The 16999-nt window shown below is 60.6% G+C and overlaps 1 protein-coding gene across 1 annotated transcript; it reads left to right on the forward strand.

Moving 5' to 3' along the window:
* Positions 1-2: 2 nt before the first annotated feature.
* PPP1R9B (protein phosphatase 1 regulatory subunit 9B) lies at positions 3-15014 on the forward strand (the record flags this gene model as incomplete). The annotated part of the gene is made up of 10 exons (XM_029927011.1): positions 3-977; positions 4844-4976; positions 6309-6429; positions 8266-8370; positions 9664-9799; positions 10369-10521; positions 10637-10690; positions 12551-12780; positions 13125-13221; positions 13424-15014. Coding segments are annotated over 10 exons (2058 nt in total), but the record flags the coding sequence as incomplete, so codon positions are not given.
* Between the last annotated feature and the right edge of the window lie 1985 nt (positions 15015-16999).

Consider the following 16999-nt stretch of genomic DNA (forward strand, 5'->3'; position numbering starts at 1 on the left):
CCGCGCCGCCGCCGCACCCGCCGTCCCGGCTGCAGGAAACGCGGAAGCTGTTCGAACGGAGCGTCCCGGCGGCCGCGGGCGGCGACAAGGAGGCCGCGGCGCGGCGGCTGCTAAGGCAGGAGCGCGCCGGCCTGCAGGACCGGAAGCTGGACGTCGTGGTGCGCTTCAACGGCAGCACTGAGGCGCTGGACAAGCTGGACGCCGACGCCGTGTCGCCGACGGTCAGCCAGCTCAGCGCCGTCTTTGAGAAGGCCGACTCGAGGACCGGCCTCCACCGTGGGCCCGGGCTCCCCAGGGCCGCGGTCGCCGGGGTTCCCCAGGTCAACTCGAAGCTGGTCAGTAAGCGGTCCCGGGTGTTCCAGCCGCCGCCGCCGCCGCCTCCCGCCCCGTCGGGGGATGCACCGGCCGAGAAGGAACGCGGCCCTGGAGGGCAGCAGCCTCCGCAGCATCGAGTGGCCCCTGCCCGGCCACCCCCTAAGCCTCGGGAGGTGCGCAAGATTAAGCCTGTGGAGGTGGAGGAGAGCGGGGAGTCGGAGGCCGAGGCGGCGCCCAGGGATGTGATTCAGGCGGAGGTGACGGTCCACGCGGCCCTGGAGAATGGCAGCACCTTGGCAACCACAGCCGGCCCCGCGCCCGAGGAGCAAAAGGCCCAGGCGGCCCCGGAGGAGGCCCCAGCGACCGTAGCGGCGCCCGAGAGGGGGGTGGGCAACGGCCGGGCCCCGGACGTGGCCCCCGAAGAGGCGGATGAGTCCAAGAAGGAGGACTTCTCGGAGGCAGACTTGGTGGACGTGAGCGCCTACAGTGGGCTGGGGGAGGACTCTGGGGGCAGTGCCCTGGAGGAGGACGACGAAGACGACGAGGAGGATGGGGAGCCTCCTTACGAGCCCGAGTCGGGGTGCGTGGAGATCCCGGGGCTATCGGAAGAAGAGGACCCGGCCCCTAGCCGGAAGATCCATTTCAGCACGGCGCCCATCCAAGTGAGTGAGCCCCCCTCCCCGCCCCCGCGCCGCCCCTGCCACGTGCACGTCGTCGCCCCCGCCTCGCCAGCCGAGTTTGGCAGGCTGAGTCAGCCCCTGCCACCCAGCCCCCTTCCCAGAAGTTACCACCCTGAGGGGGGTGTGGGGGAGTTCCAGCTGTTTGTCAGAGGGGAACGATTTTCAGGCCCGAGACAGGGCGGCCTGCCCCGACCTGCCCTCAGGTTGTTCTGCCTGCCACCTCGCGCCCGGGCTGTGCCGCACCCGCTTCCTGGGACACCTGCTTTCCTTTCCTCTCCCAGACACTCTTCCTCCGGTGGCTGCCTGAGGCTGGGACTCAGGTGGTGGGGAGGTGTGTGCCTCTGTGTGCCTGTCCTCAGGAGACCCTCCCCACATTGGTCCTTATTCCACTCTGGGCGGGAGAGGTGGGGGAACTTAGAAACACTCCCTGCTGTCCCTATAGAGGAGGGAGGCGCCAAGAACTTCCTAAAACGCAGGTGTAGGGGAGCGCAGCCCTTCCTCCCTCCTGTCTGTAGCCCCTGCCCCAAGTTTGCAGAAGTGAAAGAGGGAAGCAAGGTCTATGAGGGTGAGCAGGGCTGGGCCCATGTGACTGGGGGTGGGGCAAGGGCCTGTCGCTGGGGCCCTGTTCCCTGGGGTCTGTGCTGGGCCAGCTGGGGTGGGGGAGGTGCTGGGTTCCACAGGGAGCGGGCACCTTGCCTGGCCCGTGAGGGGGCTGGGCCTTGGGCAGGGCTGCAAGAGAGGGGGTGGGGCTGGGAAAGCCCCCAGGATGCCTGGCAGCTGCCCACATGCGTTTGCTCTTGGCTGCTTGGGGGAGGACTGACGGACTCCCATGGCCTTGGCAAACTCCCAGAGCTCTTGCCACATTCTCCGGGTGCCCTAAAAAGGAGCTCCTCCTTTTGGGGGTCCCACCTCCCCACCATCGCTCTTGGCGATTGGCGTGTGGCTTGTGCCAGTGCCCCAGGACAGTGCCGACGGAATCTGGGTAGGGGGACATCCCTGGGAAGCATTAAGAGCCCCAGGTCACACCCCTCCCCTTCCTGCCTCCCTCCAAGCTTGGCCAGCACATCCAGTCTAGATGGCCCTTTCTCACTGCTCCAGGCTCAGCTGTGCCCAGTGCCATGTCCGCTGCCAGGGTGGGGGGGTGTGTCCAGGCCCTGGGACTCTCCTAGGCCTGGACCCTGCCTTTACCCCTCCCCAGCCCAACCCTCACTGTTTGCTTGAAGTTTCCATAACTGCTCCTGGACCCTGAGGCTGCCCAAGTTCCCTGCCACCCCTCCTAGAAATTCAGGGGCTGCTCCTCTCCCCCCTCCTCCCTCCTCCAGCTGGGCCCAGAAAGGTGCTACTCCAACAGCGCCATTCCTCCCCCAACTCTGCTGCGACCTCACGCGTCCTTTCCCAGCCCTCCCCCTCCCGAGGGTGACAGGATCCTGGCTGGAATGGAAGGAAGATTATGGTGTTTCTTGGGACCCGACAGAGGAGGTGGGGACCACTGAGGGAGTCAGGACCCTCCCAGCCACAACCAGTTCTCTGAGTGGCCTGATCCCTTCAGAGGTGGAGTTTGGTCTCTCAGTCCTGGGCCTCTGACTGTCTATATTTGACTCCTTACCCTGATTTTTGGGTAATAAATAGCGCACGATTTGGAGCAGTGTTTCCGGACTCCCTGGTGACCGTTGCTCGCAGGAGGGTGGGAGCCAGTGGTCCGTGGTGCCGCCTTGGTATGTCTGACTTTTGACCTTGCTGGGGATTTCCTCCTCCCCACCCTGGGCAGTGGGTCCCAGTTTTTCCCCTTCCCTGCCCCCACTCCGTGCTGACACTGATTTGAGGGTCTCGGGCCTCTACAGATGACCCAGTTGTTGCCTTTATGGAGGCTTCTGCTGAGGACGGAGAGCCCAGTTCCGCATTGGCAGTTGGGGCAGGGGCCTGGGCCCTGTGACACAGGCCTGGCACATCGTGGTGGGTGATGTGGGGGGTGGCCTGGGACTTCTGAGGCTGGGGTCTGGGTTTCCTGCACAGGGCAGGGTTTGATAGGCTAGGAGAGGGGAGAGCAAAGCCCAGGACAGGCTGGAGTGGGTTCCCGCGTCCACCTGCACCCAGTTGGGGTTTGGTTGGCCCAGGCCACCACAAAGACGGTGGCATGAAGGGCCCCCTGTCTGCTGGAGCAAAGGGTGAGGCTCAAGGGACCCATGCAAAAGTGGGCCAAAGCCAGTTTGCTAGGTCCAGGGCATGAGTGCAATGTGGACAAAGTCACAGGTGACCCACCTGCCACGGCCCACTAGGTGCAGTCTCACTCACCCTGCTCGGCCACTGGCCAACCCAAGTGACCTTAGCAGCAGACCTGGCTTCTTATTCTGTGTGTGGACTGGGGGCCTGGAGGCCAACAGCTGGGTGTCAGGAGGTCCCTCCACAGTTGACGATCAGCTTCAAGGAGTTTCTCTGATGCGGTGAAATCAAGGGCAGGGAGTTACGGGACCACATGGGCCCCTCTCAGCTGCACTTCTGATTCCCTGAAACCCCCCTGGTAGGAGCGAGGCTCTGGTGGGCTGTGGAGGGTGACACCGAGCGAGCCCAAACAAAGGCTGGGGCACAAGTCTGTTGCTCGCCAGGGTGCCCCTGGGAGAGAGGGCCCTGGCAGGGGCCTTGGAGGGCATGATGCTCCACTCCAGCTGCTCAGGCCTCAGGCCCTGCCGTCTGATAGAGCTGTGCCCACCCTTCCTCGCCCCCGCATGGCTCCAAATGGTGCCAACCTGTCGCTGCAGGCAGCGAAGCATGAACAGGTCACAGTGCCCCAAATGGTGCTCATTCACCTCCCACTGGGGGTACCCCCTCCTGGGACCCAGAATTAGGCACTCTCACAGAGCCCCTGCCCTAGCTTCTTTGCTCTCTGGGAGAGGGTCGGAGTTCTCCTTGCAGAGGGCCACAGGAAGGAGAGAGTGGAGGGTACAGGGGACAGCAAGGTAGGGCTGGCCTCGGGGCCTCCAGGCAGGCTGGGTTCACTGTGGACCTCATCAGAGAGGCTTCACCCCTGCCTGAGCCCTTTGCTCTCACCAGGGTCCCCTAGCCTCTGGCCTGGGCCCCCTGGTGCACGTGGGGATAAGGGACACACCTCAGAGCTGCTTTTCTAGAGGGAAACTGAGGCCTGGTCCTGCAGGCCAGGCCATGTGGGCCTGGCATTCTCTCCCGCCCTACCTCCTGTCACCTGAGGGGCACCTCAAGTGGAGTGCTCCCCTTTCTCCCTGGGGGGGTGGGACCATCCTTCCTGCCTACCTCCCCTACCCCAGCCTCAGCTCCAAATTCAGGTCACCTGGGTCCTGGGTGCCTCTCTGTCCCTCTCTCTCCTCCTCCCTCCCCTCTCCCCGAGTCTCACACGCTCCCTCCTCTCTCCCCATCTGGCATCCTCCCGGATCTTCTCCATTCTGACTCCCCTCCTCCACTTCCCCTCTGCTCAGGCTTGGCCTGACTCTCCTGCCAGTCTGTGTCTGCCCTTGTCTGGCCCTCTGGGTCCTCAGGCGTCTCCTCCAGCCCCAGTCTGTCGGTCTGCCTCTGACCTGGGGAGCCGGCTTCCGGAGCCTGACAGTTTCCCCAGGATTGCCCTTTCTTTCCTCCCCCAGCAGCCAAAGCTCGTGCCCCTCGCAGAGACAGTGATGGCGTGGCTGGGGCAAGGGTGTCCCTCTCTGTCTCTTGCCCCGTGGACTCCAGTACTAGAAGGGCCTTCTGTCTGAGCTGGGGTCATCTGCGGGCTGGGGGAGGCCCGGAGCAGGACAGGAACGCCAGTGGGTGACCGCAGCTGGCCCCAGCGGCCTCCCCGCACCCGCTCTGCCCTTTCCCTCTGACCAGCAGCTCCTCCGCAGGTGTTCAGTACCTACTCCAACGAGGACTACGACCGACGGAACGAGGACGTGGACCCCATGGCTGCCTCTGCTGAGTATGAGCTAGAGAAGCGGGTGGAGAGGCTGGAGCTGTTCCCCGTGGAACTGGAGAAGGGTGAGACATCCGGGCCAGGCTGCGGGGTGGGCTGGAGGGTGGGGGAGTCTCTTCTCTGGTGCCAGCTCTGTTCTGGGCCCTGGGGTGGGACGGGGGGCTTCCTCAGGGACTTGGGTGTCTATCCTGCCTGGGCCCCTGCCAGTCCCCCCAGCCACACGGACTCCAGTGCGGCCAGAGCTCCCACCCCCTGACCCCTTCCTGTCCCACTCTGTGCTCACCCAGCTGCCAGGCCCCCAGGGGCGCTGTGGGCTGGGCTCCGAGCCATGATGGGAGGCCGGCGCTGTGGGCACTGTGGGGACTCTTCCGGCTAACCGTGTCCTCACAAGCTGTAATGGGTGCTGGGCAGGGGTGGAAGGGGCTGCTGGAACCACACGTAGACTCAGGTCAGTGGTCCCCAAGGAAGGAATGCTTGTGGGAAAGGGAGATGAGAGACTTGGCCAGATTTGGATCACGAGGGCAAGAGGGGTACATGGGACCACGTAGACCTTGTGGAGGCCACTGTCTTTTCTCTGAGACGGACCGGGACACTGTGGCAGGGGACGGGAAAGGACTTTCAGAAAGGCCGCCGCAGGCTGTGCTGTGGGGAGAAGGGTCAGAAGTGGGTGGGGAGAGACCACAGCAGGGTGGGCTGGGTGGTGGCTGCGTGGGAAGCCGGTGTGCTTGGGAGAGCCTTGGGAGGTAGAATCTGTAGGACCTGGTGGCTCTTAGGCCCCGCCTGAGGCCGTGAGGGGGAGGGAGGAATCCAGGTGACTCCAGGGGCCCCAGGAGGGAGTGGCAGACGGGAAGAGCCTGTTTGTGGGGGAAGATAAGAGTTTGGATGTCAGAGGCCCATGAGACTGGAGGGACAGCTGTGGAGAGCAAAGCAGGAAACCTTCAGTCATTGAGGCAGTGAATGTGGGCGAGTCCATATCGAAGAGACCGACCCAGCGATGGCCACCCCCAGGCCATCCTGTCCCTCTGCGCCCCTCATCGTGTGTACATTAGTCTCTGGCCCACCCCTGAGCCACCCTCAGCATGCCCTGCTGCCCATTGGTTCTTGAGGATGGTGGGCACAGAGCAGGGCGTGACCCACGAGCATCCTCGTTGACCTGACAAAGAGAGTGTGGACAGAACAGTGTCCCTTACCCAGTCCTGGACATCCCCTAAGTGTGGGGCCTGCTGCTTGAGGTTGGGGCCGTGCCCGGGGTGATGGTGGAGATGGGGGTGGGGTGGGGAGTCTCTCACTCTGTCCGCCTGCAAAGCCCTGGCTGGAATGCCTCAGCCCCAGCCCCAGCCCCAGCCCCAGCCCCCAGCCTCCTAAACACCAGCCTCTCACTACTTTCTGCTCCACAGACTCCGAGGGCCTGGGCATCAGCATCATCGGTATGGGGGCCGGGGCGGACATGGGCCTGGAGAAGCTGGGCATCTTCGTGAAGACCGTCACCGAGGGTGGCGCAGCCCATCGGGACGGCAGGTATCGCCTCCCCCTCCCCCGCTGAGCCAGGGTGGGCCCCGGTCTGTGTGGGGCTCAGGTCATCCTGGAGCCTTTGTGTGCTAGGAGCTGGTCCAGAGGGAACAGCGCTGAACACAGTCGATGGGACTTCTGCCGTCATGGCACTTACATCCCTTGGGGGGTGAGGACAGGGGCTGCCTGGAAGCGTTGTAGATCCTGGTTCTGAGTGTGCGTTGGGCTGTGTTCCTGGTGGATCCCCCTGAGCTTCTTTGCTTTCACTCAGCAAATACTGAGTCCCTGGCTCTGTGGTGGGGCTAGAACGAGCCCTGGGGAGCCAGTGATGAGGGCCTTGCCCCTCAAGAAGCACGCCATGTGGTGAGGCAGACAGACATCCAAGTGGATGCACAGAAAATATGGGAAACGTAGTACAGGGTGCCATGAAGACATAAAAAGGAGGACTTGTTGTCTCTGGCTAGCAGGGAAGGCTTCGCAGAGGAGGTGATGTTGGAGCCGACTCCTGAAGGATGAGCAGGAGTTGGCCAGGCTGAGGCGGGTAGAGTGTGTGCAACAGGTTCCAGGAAGGGGACTGAAAGCAGGGGTGTGTGGCAGGAGCATAGAGAGCAAGGGGGGTCCAGGTGCGTGGGGGGGGCAGAAAGACGGGTGGGCCGTGCCTGAGGAGGAGATGCTCCTTGTGTGAGCGCACATGTGCCTGTGCTTGGCATCTGAGCCTGGAGGGTCAGAAGGTTCGGGGAGGGCCTCCTGAGCCCCACGCAGCCAGTGACTCCAGTGTGGGCCACTCAGCTGTGTGTGTGTATCGCAGGGGGGAAGTGGGATGGGCTTTAGGGCATTCCCAGATATCAGGGGTGCCTTGGGGTGGTGCCTCCAAAACCAGACCCCTCCATGTGACAGGTAAGTAGGTGTCCCTGTGAGGGCCAGGTGACTTGGGGTCATGTCACGGGACTCTGGATTGCCTCATTCAAGGTGCTTCTGCCTATTGTGGTCCAGGTGGCATGGGGCGGGGGGACAGACAAAAGGAAGATGACAGCCTCCGCTCTTTCACTTACCCCCTCACCTGAATTTCCAGAGCCTTCTCTGTGGTCATCTATTGGCCACATCTATTGGTGTGGAGAGTGTGTGCCCATGTGAGAGAGTGGCCACATGCGGGGCGCCCAGGGGGTGAGCTCTTCACAATAGGCTATTTCCTCCATTTCCGCAAAGGAGGCTGGAGAGGAGGCCTGGAGCTTGATGGGAGGTGGGTGGAGGAAGGCGGTGGCCAGGGCTCTGGCTACTTCCTTCCTCCCCCTCGGCAGGACCGCCCCCATCCCTCTCCTTGTGTGGACAAGTAGGGCCTCTGGTGCCACACCAAGCACATGGTGGGGGCTGTGCGTCCGGGGGAGGGGGCCGTGCATCTGGGGGTGGGGGCCGTGCTGAGCTGGCAATCTGCTCTGCTATGTGGGTCTTGGGCATTTGGGAGAAAATCTGCAGACCCGGGTCTGCAGACGTGAATTTGTAATGGATCATGTATCACCTGTGCTTCGGGTGCCTGCCAGCGTGCATGGCGGTAATGAACTCGGGATGCTACCCCCCTCTGTCGGATGTCATGGAGGAGGGGACAGGGGTGTGACTGTCACCAGTCCTGGTGCTGCATGCCTGTGTCTGCTTTGCCTGCCTGGGTCTCACCGTCCACTGGTGAGCCTGGATGATACCTGACCCTCTGGCCTCATGCATTTTGTGACAAAATACTGGGGCCCAGGGTGGTGGGGGGACTGAGACTCCAGTTCTGGATGGGAGGGGGACCACCTCTACCTCAGCTCCGGTTCCCCCGTAAGCCCCACTAACCAGTGTGGCCTCTCCCAGGATCCAAGTGAATGATCTCCTCGTGGAGGTGGACGGCACAAGTCTGGTGGGAGTGACCCAGAGCTTTGCAGCCTCCGTGCTCCGGAACACCAAGGGTCGTGTGCGGTAAGGGCTGGGAGCATGGGGCTGGGTGGGGAGCGGGACGGGAGGTTTGGCCCTTGCCCCTGCACTCAGCCCACCTGGCTGCATTTAGCTAAGGTTCTGGGTAGCCCATCTTATTTTTTTTAATTAGAGTTTATTTTTATTTATTTTGAGAAAAAGAGAGCAAGCAGGGAGGGACAGAGAGAAAAAGAATCCCAAGCAGGATCCGCACTGGCCTCACAGAGCCCAATGTGGGGCTTAAACTCACGAGCCCTGAGATCGTGACCTGAGCCGACTCTGAGAGTCGGATGATTAACTGGCCCCGAGCTGCTGGGTGGCCCTACTTATAGAGGGGCTTCCATGGCCTCCCCTGCCCAAAGGAATTGCTGTGCCTGCATCCCTGCCCCACACCTGCCCTCTTCTCCCAAGTCCCTGAGCACTGCTGGCCACCAGCACAGGCTTCAAGGTCCATGGCCTGATGCACCTCCAGACAGGCTTCTTGGATTTATTCTTTTCCTGCATGTCCGTCGCTAACTCACCAGAGAACCAAGATGCACAGGGAGACTCCGTCCAGATTGGAGCCTCCCCACCAGGCCCCTTCATCCTTCCCTCCTCACCCCTGTGTGATCCTGGGGGCCTCTCTTCCCCAGCCTGTCAGTGAAGGGAACTGGTTTAGAAGCTCCTCATGTCTCGCTCTTGCATAACATTCAGGGACCACTCCCTGCCTCCTCCAAGAGGGGCACTGCCCCCAGGAAAGGGTGGTGGACAGAAACAGGATGTGGGTGGCCACAAGAGAAGGGGCTGATGCCTGGAAGTTCCACTATTTCCTCTCCATCCTAATCTCCACTCACCATCATCCCGCCCCTTCCTGAGGCTTCAGGGCTCAGAGCTTACACACGTTGCCCCTCCGATGCCCCAGGGCGGGGGGATGGAGAAGCGGACTGCTGGGATGGGTCAGCATCACCATCCCTCTGCCTCACTTTCTCCCCTGTCATGGAGGAAGAGCCCCCCTGGCCAGGCAGCTTCTGAACTCCTGTCCCTTGCAGCCCAGTAGGGCATGTGTTTGGCTGATATCGCCCCTCCCCCCAAACTGGCTGTGAGGGTTAGTGTGCTTTCTGCCTCCCTGGAGAAGGAAACCCAATAAGGGCCCCCAACTCCCCCATTCATTATTAACACTCCACAGCCTCTGGACTGAGCCCTCTCATTTCACCTCCCTTGGGAGGGTCTGGGTGTGGAGGCGATGCACCAGTGGGGAGGATGCTGGCATTACCGAGTCAAAGACGGAGGCAGAGGCATATGACACTGGTGTCCCTGCAGATTTATGATCGGCCGGGAGCGGCCCGGCGAGCAGAGTGAGGTGGCCCAGCTGATTCAGCAGACCCTGGAACAGGAGCGATGGCAACGGGAGATGATGGAGCAGAGATACGCCCAGTACGGGGAGGATGACGAGGAGGTAGGGACTCCCAGCCTAGCCGGGCGCATCATCGCCCCCTGGTGGCTGGACATAGAATTATAACCATCCTTGGCCCCCTGCTTTTCCCAGGCCTTGTGAAGAAGGGAGGAGGGGCATCTGTCCCTATCGTGGGGGAGTCCCCAGACCGAGGGAGGACATGCAGTCCCTTCCTTCAAAGGACACTGAGTCTTATGGAAGGAGTCACACTTTTTGTCTTCAGAGAGCCTTCCTGCTCCTACAAGGAAAACGCAATTCCCTCAAAGAGTCCCTCCTCTGCGGGGAAGGCATACATGGCTCTATCCTCAGGGGACCTGTAGTGTGAAGAGAAAAGCACAGGCTGTGTCCTATGGGGAAACTACTCGTGCCTTCAGGGGACTCCCCAGGCTGCTGGGGGAAGATGCCATCCACACCAACTGCTGTGGCCCCAGCCTGATGGGGGAGGCATGAATCACATCCCTGGGCAGTCCCCAGCCTGACCTGGGCAGACTGTTGTCAGTCTCAGTGCCGCTCATCAGGGCCGAGGGAGCCTGGGGTGGACAGGGTGCGCCGGCCCCTCTCTCCCTTTGCAGACGGGAGAATACGCCACTGACGAGGACGAGGAGCTGAGCCCCACATTCCCAGGTGGCGAGATGGCCATCGAGGTGTTCGAGCTAGCGGAGAATGAGGACGCCTTGTCCCCCGTGGACATGGAACCCGAGAAGCTGGTGCACAAGTTCAAGGAGGTGGGCGGAGGCAGGGGGTCCCTGGGCTGGTGGAGGGCACAGGCCGGCCATTATCCTGCCCTGTGGAACGGCCAACTCCGGCCAGAGCTGAGCACCTGCCTCTCTGCCCCCACAGCTCCAGATCAAGCATGCTGTGACCGAGGCAGAGATCCAGCAGCTAAAAAGGAAGGTAAGAGTATGGCAAGGGGGGTGAGGTCTGAGGGCTGGGGGAGATGACCCCCCACCTCCACACCTGCGTACATGGACACTCACCCGTCACCCGCAGGCAGACTCAGAACAAGCTACTCTGAGGCAGGGGAGCGTGGTGTAAAAAGCGTGAGCTCTGGATCCATCCATGCCTCCATCCGCTTGCTGCTCTGTGCCTCAGTCTCCTCACCTACAGAATGGGATCATGACAGAGCCACCGCTGTAGGACGGTTGAGAAGATTTAATGGGATAGCGCATATAAAGTCCTTGGCACAGCACCTGACGAGTAATAGGCGCTCAATAAAAAGTCAAGCCACGAGCGGTTACACGAAATGACATTAAGTCGCTCCTAGTATAAATGTCTTCATATTCATAGTGTCTCACACAGGTCCCCTAGACACAGGCCTAGTAATAAATGTGAGCTACTCAGACCCACTGACACATGCCAGCCAGGACCCTAGGCACGGTAGTACCCCCAGCCTACTCACCGAGATTTCTAGGGATGCCCGTTCAGCATGGACATTGAGACACTGGACTCCTGCTTCACGGGACTGTATTCCCAGGTGCATCAGCCCGTATATACAGGTGCTCTGCATTCATCAGCTAAGACACGCAGGCATGACCGTCCCTCAGGAGGAGAGTCGCAGGACACATGCATTCTCACAGAGAGGCTGACGCTGACACTACCAGATGGTGGTGTCCTGGCAGGCGTGGTGGCGGGGTAGGAGGGACGGGTCGGAGCTGCATTTCTGAGATGATGGGCCCCCTCCATGCCGAGCTTGAAGGCGAGGGGGGTGTCAAGGGTCTGTTCATGCCATCCATTTGTAAAGGGCTCAGGGTACCATCTAAGTGCCCGGTCCCTGGGGTGGGCAGACGCAGATTTGATGCCCACCCTTGTGTGGCTCAGTGTGCACACCGGTGTCTATGTCCTTACCAACTGACATGGGGCTCTGGAGGAGAGTACTGGGGTGCCGAGTCCCAGAGCAGGAGAGCCTGGTCCAGCCCGAGTTGTGTGTGGGGGCGGAGGGGTTGCTATTGGAAGGAATCACAGGAGACTTCTCTGGGGAAGTGATACACAGAGCAGAGAGCTGAAGAGTAAGCTAGTGGGAGATTATTGGGCAAGGGGGAGAGGAGGTGGGGGGTGGGGAGCAGAGGGAACAGCACAGGCAAAGGCCCTGTGGCAAGAGGGAACATCTTGGACAGTCTGAGGACCTGCAGGAAGGCCCACACGGCTGGGGCACAGAGAGCAGGTGGTCTTTGCAGCCAGCGAGGCGGGATGGGCAGGCAGGGACCTGAGGCTGGCATGGCAGTGAGATCATGGAAAGGAGGAATAGATTTGTGCGGGCGGGTGCCTGAGAGGATCCTGGACAAGGTGGGAGAGAGGAGGTGGGATTGTTCAGGAAGCCGCAGACACGGAGACTGGTCAGCAGGGCCAGAGCTGCAGAGGCGATGGCGACCCTCACCTGCCTTGCTCTTTCCCATCTACCATCTCATTTCACAGATGGGAGCAGTCTCATTTCACAGATGGGAGAACTGAGGCTTAAGACTGAAGTTGTATTGCCGCAGGTCAGAGAGCTAGGCGGTGACTAACCCGGGCCTCTGGCCCGCTAGGAATGTGCACGGCCCAGGGGCTCTGGCTGGGGACACTGAGGCTGACCTCCAGCCTGTCCCTTCTCCAGGCTTTAGTTCTCAGGCTCAGCCAAGGAGAGTTACTAGGTGGGGGCAGAGGGGGTGTGCGTGGGCAGTGGGCTCCACACCTGCAGGAATCATCCAGAGACTGGCCCTGGTGCCAGGATGGGGGTGCCCTGTGGCCCACACCGACCCATGGCTGCTCCTCCCCCAGCTGCAGAGCCTGGAGCAGGAGAAGGGGCGGTGGCGGGTGGAGAAGGCCCAGCTGGAGCAGAGCGTGGAGGAGAACAAGGAGCGCATGGAGAAGCTGGAGGGCTACTGGGGCGAGGCCCAGAGCCTGTGCCAGGCTGTGGATGAGCACCTGCGGGAGACCCAGGCCCAGTACCAGGCCCTGGAGCGCAAGTACAGCAAGGCCAAACGCCTCATCAAAGACTACCAGCAGAAGTACGTGGCCGGGGCACTGGGAGCTGGGGGGTGCCGGCCCAGGGCAGACAGAGAGAGGCCTCTGGTGGCAGAGCCTTCCCCCAGCTAAGTAGGGAGGCAAGGAGCACAGAAGTTGGAGGGCCCCATGGTGAGGGTACCTGGGCCCGGGATGAAGGTGCACCAGGGCCAGTATAGACAGGCCCCAGAGGCTTTGGGAAGACCCGAGGCCTCCCGATCTAAGAACAAGGAGAGACCAACAGAGCTGCTCATGTGGGGCTAAGGACAGGGCCAAGGGCCCTGAGACTCCTTGGATGGAAATCACACCACATACCCTCACCCGTGGTCTGTCCACTGCTGACCCCTAGGGAGATCGAGTTCCTGAAGAAGGAGACCGCACAGCGCCGGGTTCTGGAAGAGTCAGAGTTGGCTAGGAAGGAGGAGATGGACAAGCTCCTGGACAAGGTAGGCCCAGGAGTGCCCTGGGGGCAGGACCGTATAGAGGAGCGCAGCACACAAACCTCCCTGTTGTGCCCCCTCCGGCTCCTGGGGGGAGAGAGAGAAACTCATGGTGCTGGCTCAGGGTCACGTCCCTACCAGGGGCCGACAGAAAGGCGGGACCTGTGCCTGCTATCAGGCCTGACCCCCTCTCCCTTTTGTTCACCAGATCTCAGAACTGGAAGGGAACCTGCAAACACTGAGGAATTCCAATTCTACTTAACAGGAATCATTCCTTGACCGGACAATAATGAATCCCCTCCCATTGTCCTCCCTCCCCTGTCCTCAATACTTCATCCCGCCCCCTTCCAGCCTGGGGACAGGTGCCCCGACTCCCCACCCTCCACCCCACCTCCCCCAGCTTCAGGGACCAGAGGGCCTGGGCAGACAGAGGTGGCTGGAAGAATGGCCTCCTGCTTGCCCTTTGGGGCTGAGGCACAGAGGTCGAGGGATGCCGAGGGTTGGCCTGGGGGGTGGATGGACACGAGGACCTGCAGACCATACTGCCAGACTTTACAACCTCCAGCCTTTGTCTCTGGACTGGACTGGGGCTGGGGGCTCTCCCAGCATCTCACCACCTGGAGGCTGCTCCCTGCCCACGGGCCTCTTGACTTGAGATTCTACCTTCTTGGCCCTTTCCCCATCCCCCATCATTGTGCTGTCTCTGTCAAATTCTGACCCTCCTGCTGGGAGGGGTTGCCTCCACACCTCCTCTCATCCATCCCAGTCCCTCCTCCGAGGAGAGACAGAGTCCACCACCCCTGAGCCTGGAGGCTGGGACCGGCCCTGCACTGACTTCTCATACATCCTTCGGGGAAAAGGGGAGAGAGTCCAGGACACCTGGTCTCCAGCTCCCCCTTTCCTGGAGCAGCAGCCCTCAAGTTTTCCTTGTGCCTCCCTACTCCCAGGTGCCAAATAGCCATAGCCTCCTCCTGGAACTGTTGGGTGGCCTCTGTGGGCTCCAAGTTGCCTGGCCAGGCCTGGGAATAACTGGGGAGGAGAGGTCGGCTTAGGGGGCAGGACTGCAGAGCTTCTGGTCTTGGGCAAGGGGAGCATTTCCCACTGGAGAGCACGGCCCTGCCCAGGGCCACACTTGGAAGAGTTATACTGACATCGAAAACTCCGCCTCGCTCCACCCACACCCACAGTTTTTCAATGTCTTGACTGGAGGGCAAAATTTTACTACTCATATTTTTTGGAGACCATGGCTGCCCTGCTGGCAGCCTGCTTTCTAAGTGAGATCCACTCTAAGTTTGCCCACTCGAAACCCAAATCGGGGACTGAACCAAGGGAGATCTCCCAGGTCCCCTCCCCTTTCAGGATCCATCTCTGTTTTGCCTCTTCCTTATGACCCCAGCCCCAGACTGGATTTTTGTTCATTTTTTAAAAAACAGACAACCCCCATCGCATCCGTTTGGCCTCCTCGACCCCTGTAAATAGACCACGCCATCGATCAGTATTTCTCGCCCCCTTGCCCCCCACCTCTTGCCCCCAGACGTGCCCCTACCCCCTGAAAGAGCTGGCTGTCTTCAGTGCCCAGACCTACGCTCTTCTCCTTCGCCCCAGCAGACGGAGGGGGCGGGGCCGGGGGGGCGGGGCCGTGGGGCGCTTCCGGTTTCTCGAGCCGGCACCGCCCCCGCCCCGCCTCCCCACAGGACTGCGTGTCTGTATATAATATATATATGTATGTATTGTTCCCGGTTTTGTACGGACCATGCCCTCTGTCAAGTCGCCCTCATAAAAGCAGCCCCCAGAGCGTCCCTGACTGGTTTCTTGATTCACGGGGGAGGGACAGGGTTGTCGGTCTGTGTCCCGTGGCCCCCTCCCATGCGTTCTGCCTCTGAAGGTGAGGACCCTTCTAAGGAGATCCCATATTCCCGCTTCCAGCAAATTCCTCGTCACCATTGCCTCCCTCAGCACCCACCCATTTCTCCTGGTCAGGCCTGGGGTCTCCAGAGTTCCTTAGGCCCATAGCATTTCCTCTTTTTAGGAGCCCTCTGGGATCAGAGAACGGGTTAGATGTGACTTGGCAAGGTGAGGCACAGTCCCTTCCCTGAGAAGTCTAACCTAATGGAGATACCCAGTCTCTGCTCTCACAAGGCACCTTACCTGAGGTACCTGGAGGATCAAAGGTTTCCTGGAGGGAGGAGGTGACATTTTAGAGCAGTTTTGTCCCCAGGGTGCTAGAAAATTTAAAGCGTTCCAGCCCCCTGCTCTCTGCTGGCATGTCTGGTTGCTATAGAATGGGTCTGGCAGTCCAGATAGCTGGGTACTAGCGCAAGGTTAGGTGAAGTCCCAGAGAGGGGAGAGAGCAGGGGGGAAGAGGGCCAAGGCTAGGACTGTCCCCAACACCAGCCTTGCCTTGCTGTGGGTGCTGGTGGGTGTATAGTGAGAGAACTGAAACACGAGGCACTGGTGCTCAGTGGCCTAGCCCCCAAGGGGATTCTCATTTCCCCTTTGCCTGAAGGAATGAAGTCCCAACATCAGGGCCCTTTAAGGTCACTTTGATGGCGTCTCGGACAACATCCAAGACATCTGGCCTCTACCAGAACCCCTGGTGGCTGTCAGCACCTGAGGCAGCCACTCCCTTGAAGGCTTTGCCACACAAGTCTCATGTCAAACCAGATTCTGGCTTCCTGCTCCTTCCTCTCAAAAATCCTAGCTCTACACCTCAAGGCCATAGAGCACCCGTCCAGTCTGCCACCCAGCTGGGGGTCCTTGGAAACCTGGGGACAGTGACCATGTCTCTCAAGTCATCGTCTCCAAGCAGATCATCCTTGGATGATCCTTAGAACATTTCTGGGAAGAAAGATCCAGGTGCCCAAATCCTGAGAGCAGAGACCCCCAAACCATAAGGCCACAGGTCATGCATCCAGAGACAGAGGTCACTGAGGCCCTGCTCAAGGAACCCAGCCAGGAGCCCCCAAGAAGTGAAGTGGCTGGACCACCGTGGGGGGGAAGGCAGATGTACGGGTTGTGACAACTCCTGCTGGTCCGACTGGGTTGCTAAGTTTATAGGGTGGAGTCCCAGTGCCCCCATCTGTCCTGTGCACTGTGTGAGGGTCCCGCATGTGTATGTTCTAAAAAGGTGGGCCAAGTGCTTCCCCATGCTAAGTCTTGAGTGTGTTGCATGGCCGGGGGTGTCACATGTGGCTTTGCTTTGAGTTTCTCCAGCCTAAGATGTGACATGACCATGAAATAGGTCTGTGCTTGGGGCCACACCAAGTGGCTACGGGCAGGCCTATGTGAGGCGGGTTACCTCAGCCCTGCACTGTCACCTGCCTGGTTCCTAAGAGCTTGATCAGCTTTGCCACAACCCCAACATTTGCCATAGAAGAGGGAACTCAAACAAAGGGCCTTTTCTGAACTCCCAGAAGCTTAGAGACACCACGAGGAACAGGGGGTCCGTCCAGGCCCTGTGGCCTAGCAGACACCCTCCACCACAGAACCCATACCCCTCAGTGCTGGTGTTCTATACCCACGATGCCCCCACTCCCTACAGGGCCTATATACTCAGCCCCTCCCTCCACCCCACCACCCAGACCTCACCAGCTTCCTGAAAACCATGTCCTCTTTTTTTTTTTTTAATTTTATTTATTCTTGAGAGAGTGAGGATGAGAATGAGCATGTGGGGGGGGGGCGGGGGCAGAGGGAGAGAGGGACACAGAATCCAAAGCAGCTCCAGGCTCTGAGCTGTCAGCACAGAGCCTGATGTGGGGCTCAAACTCCAGAACCCTGAGATCAT

Source organism: Suricata suricatta, chromosome 17, assembly GCF_006229205.1.
Source record: "Suricata suricatta isolate VVHF042 chromosome 17, meerkat_22Aug2017_6uvM2_HiC, whole genome shotgun sequence".
Taxonomy (NCBI): domain Eukaryota; kingdom Metazoa; phylum Chordata; class Mammalia; order Carnivora; family Herpestidae; genus Suricata; species Suricata suricatta.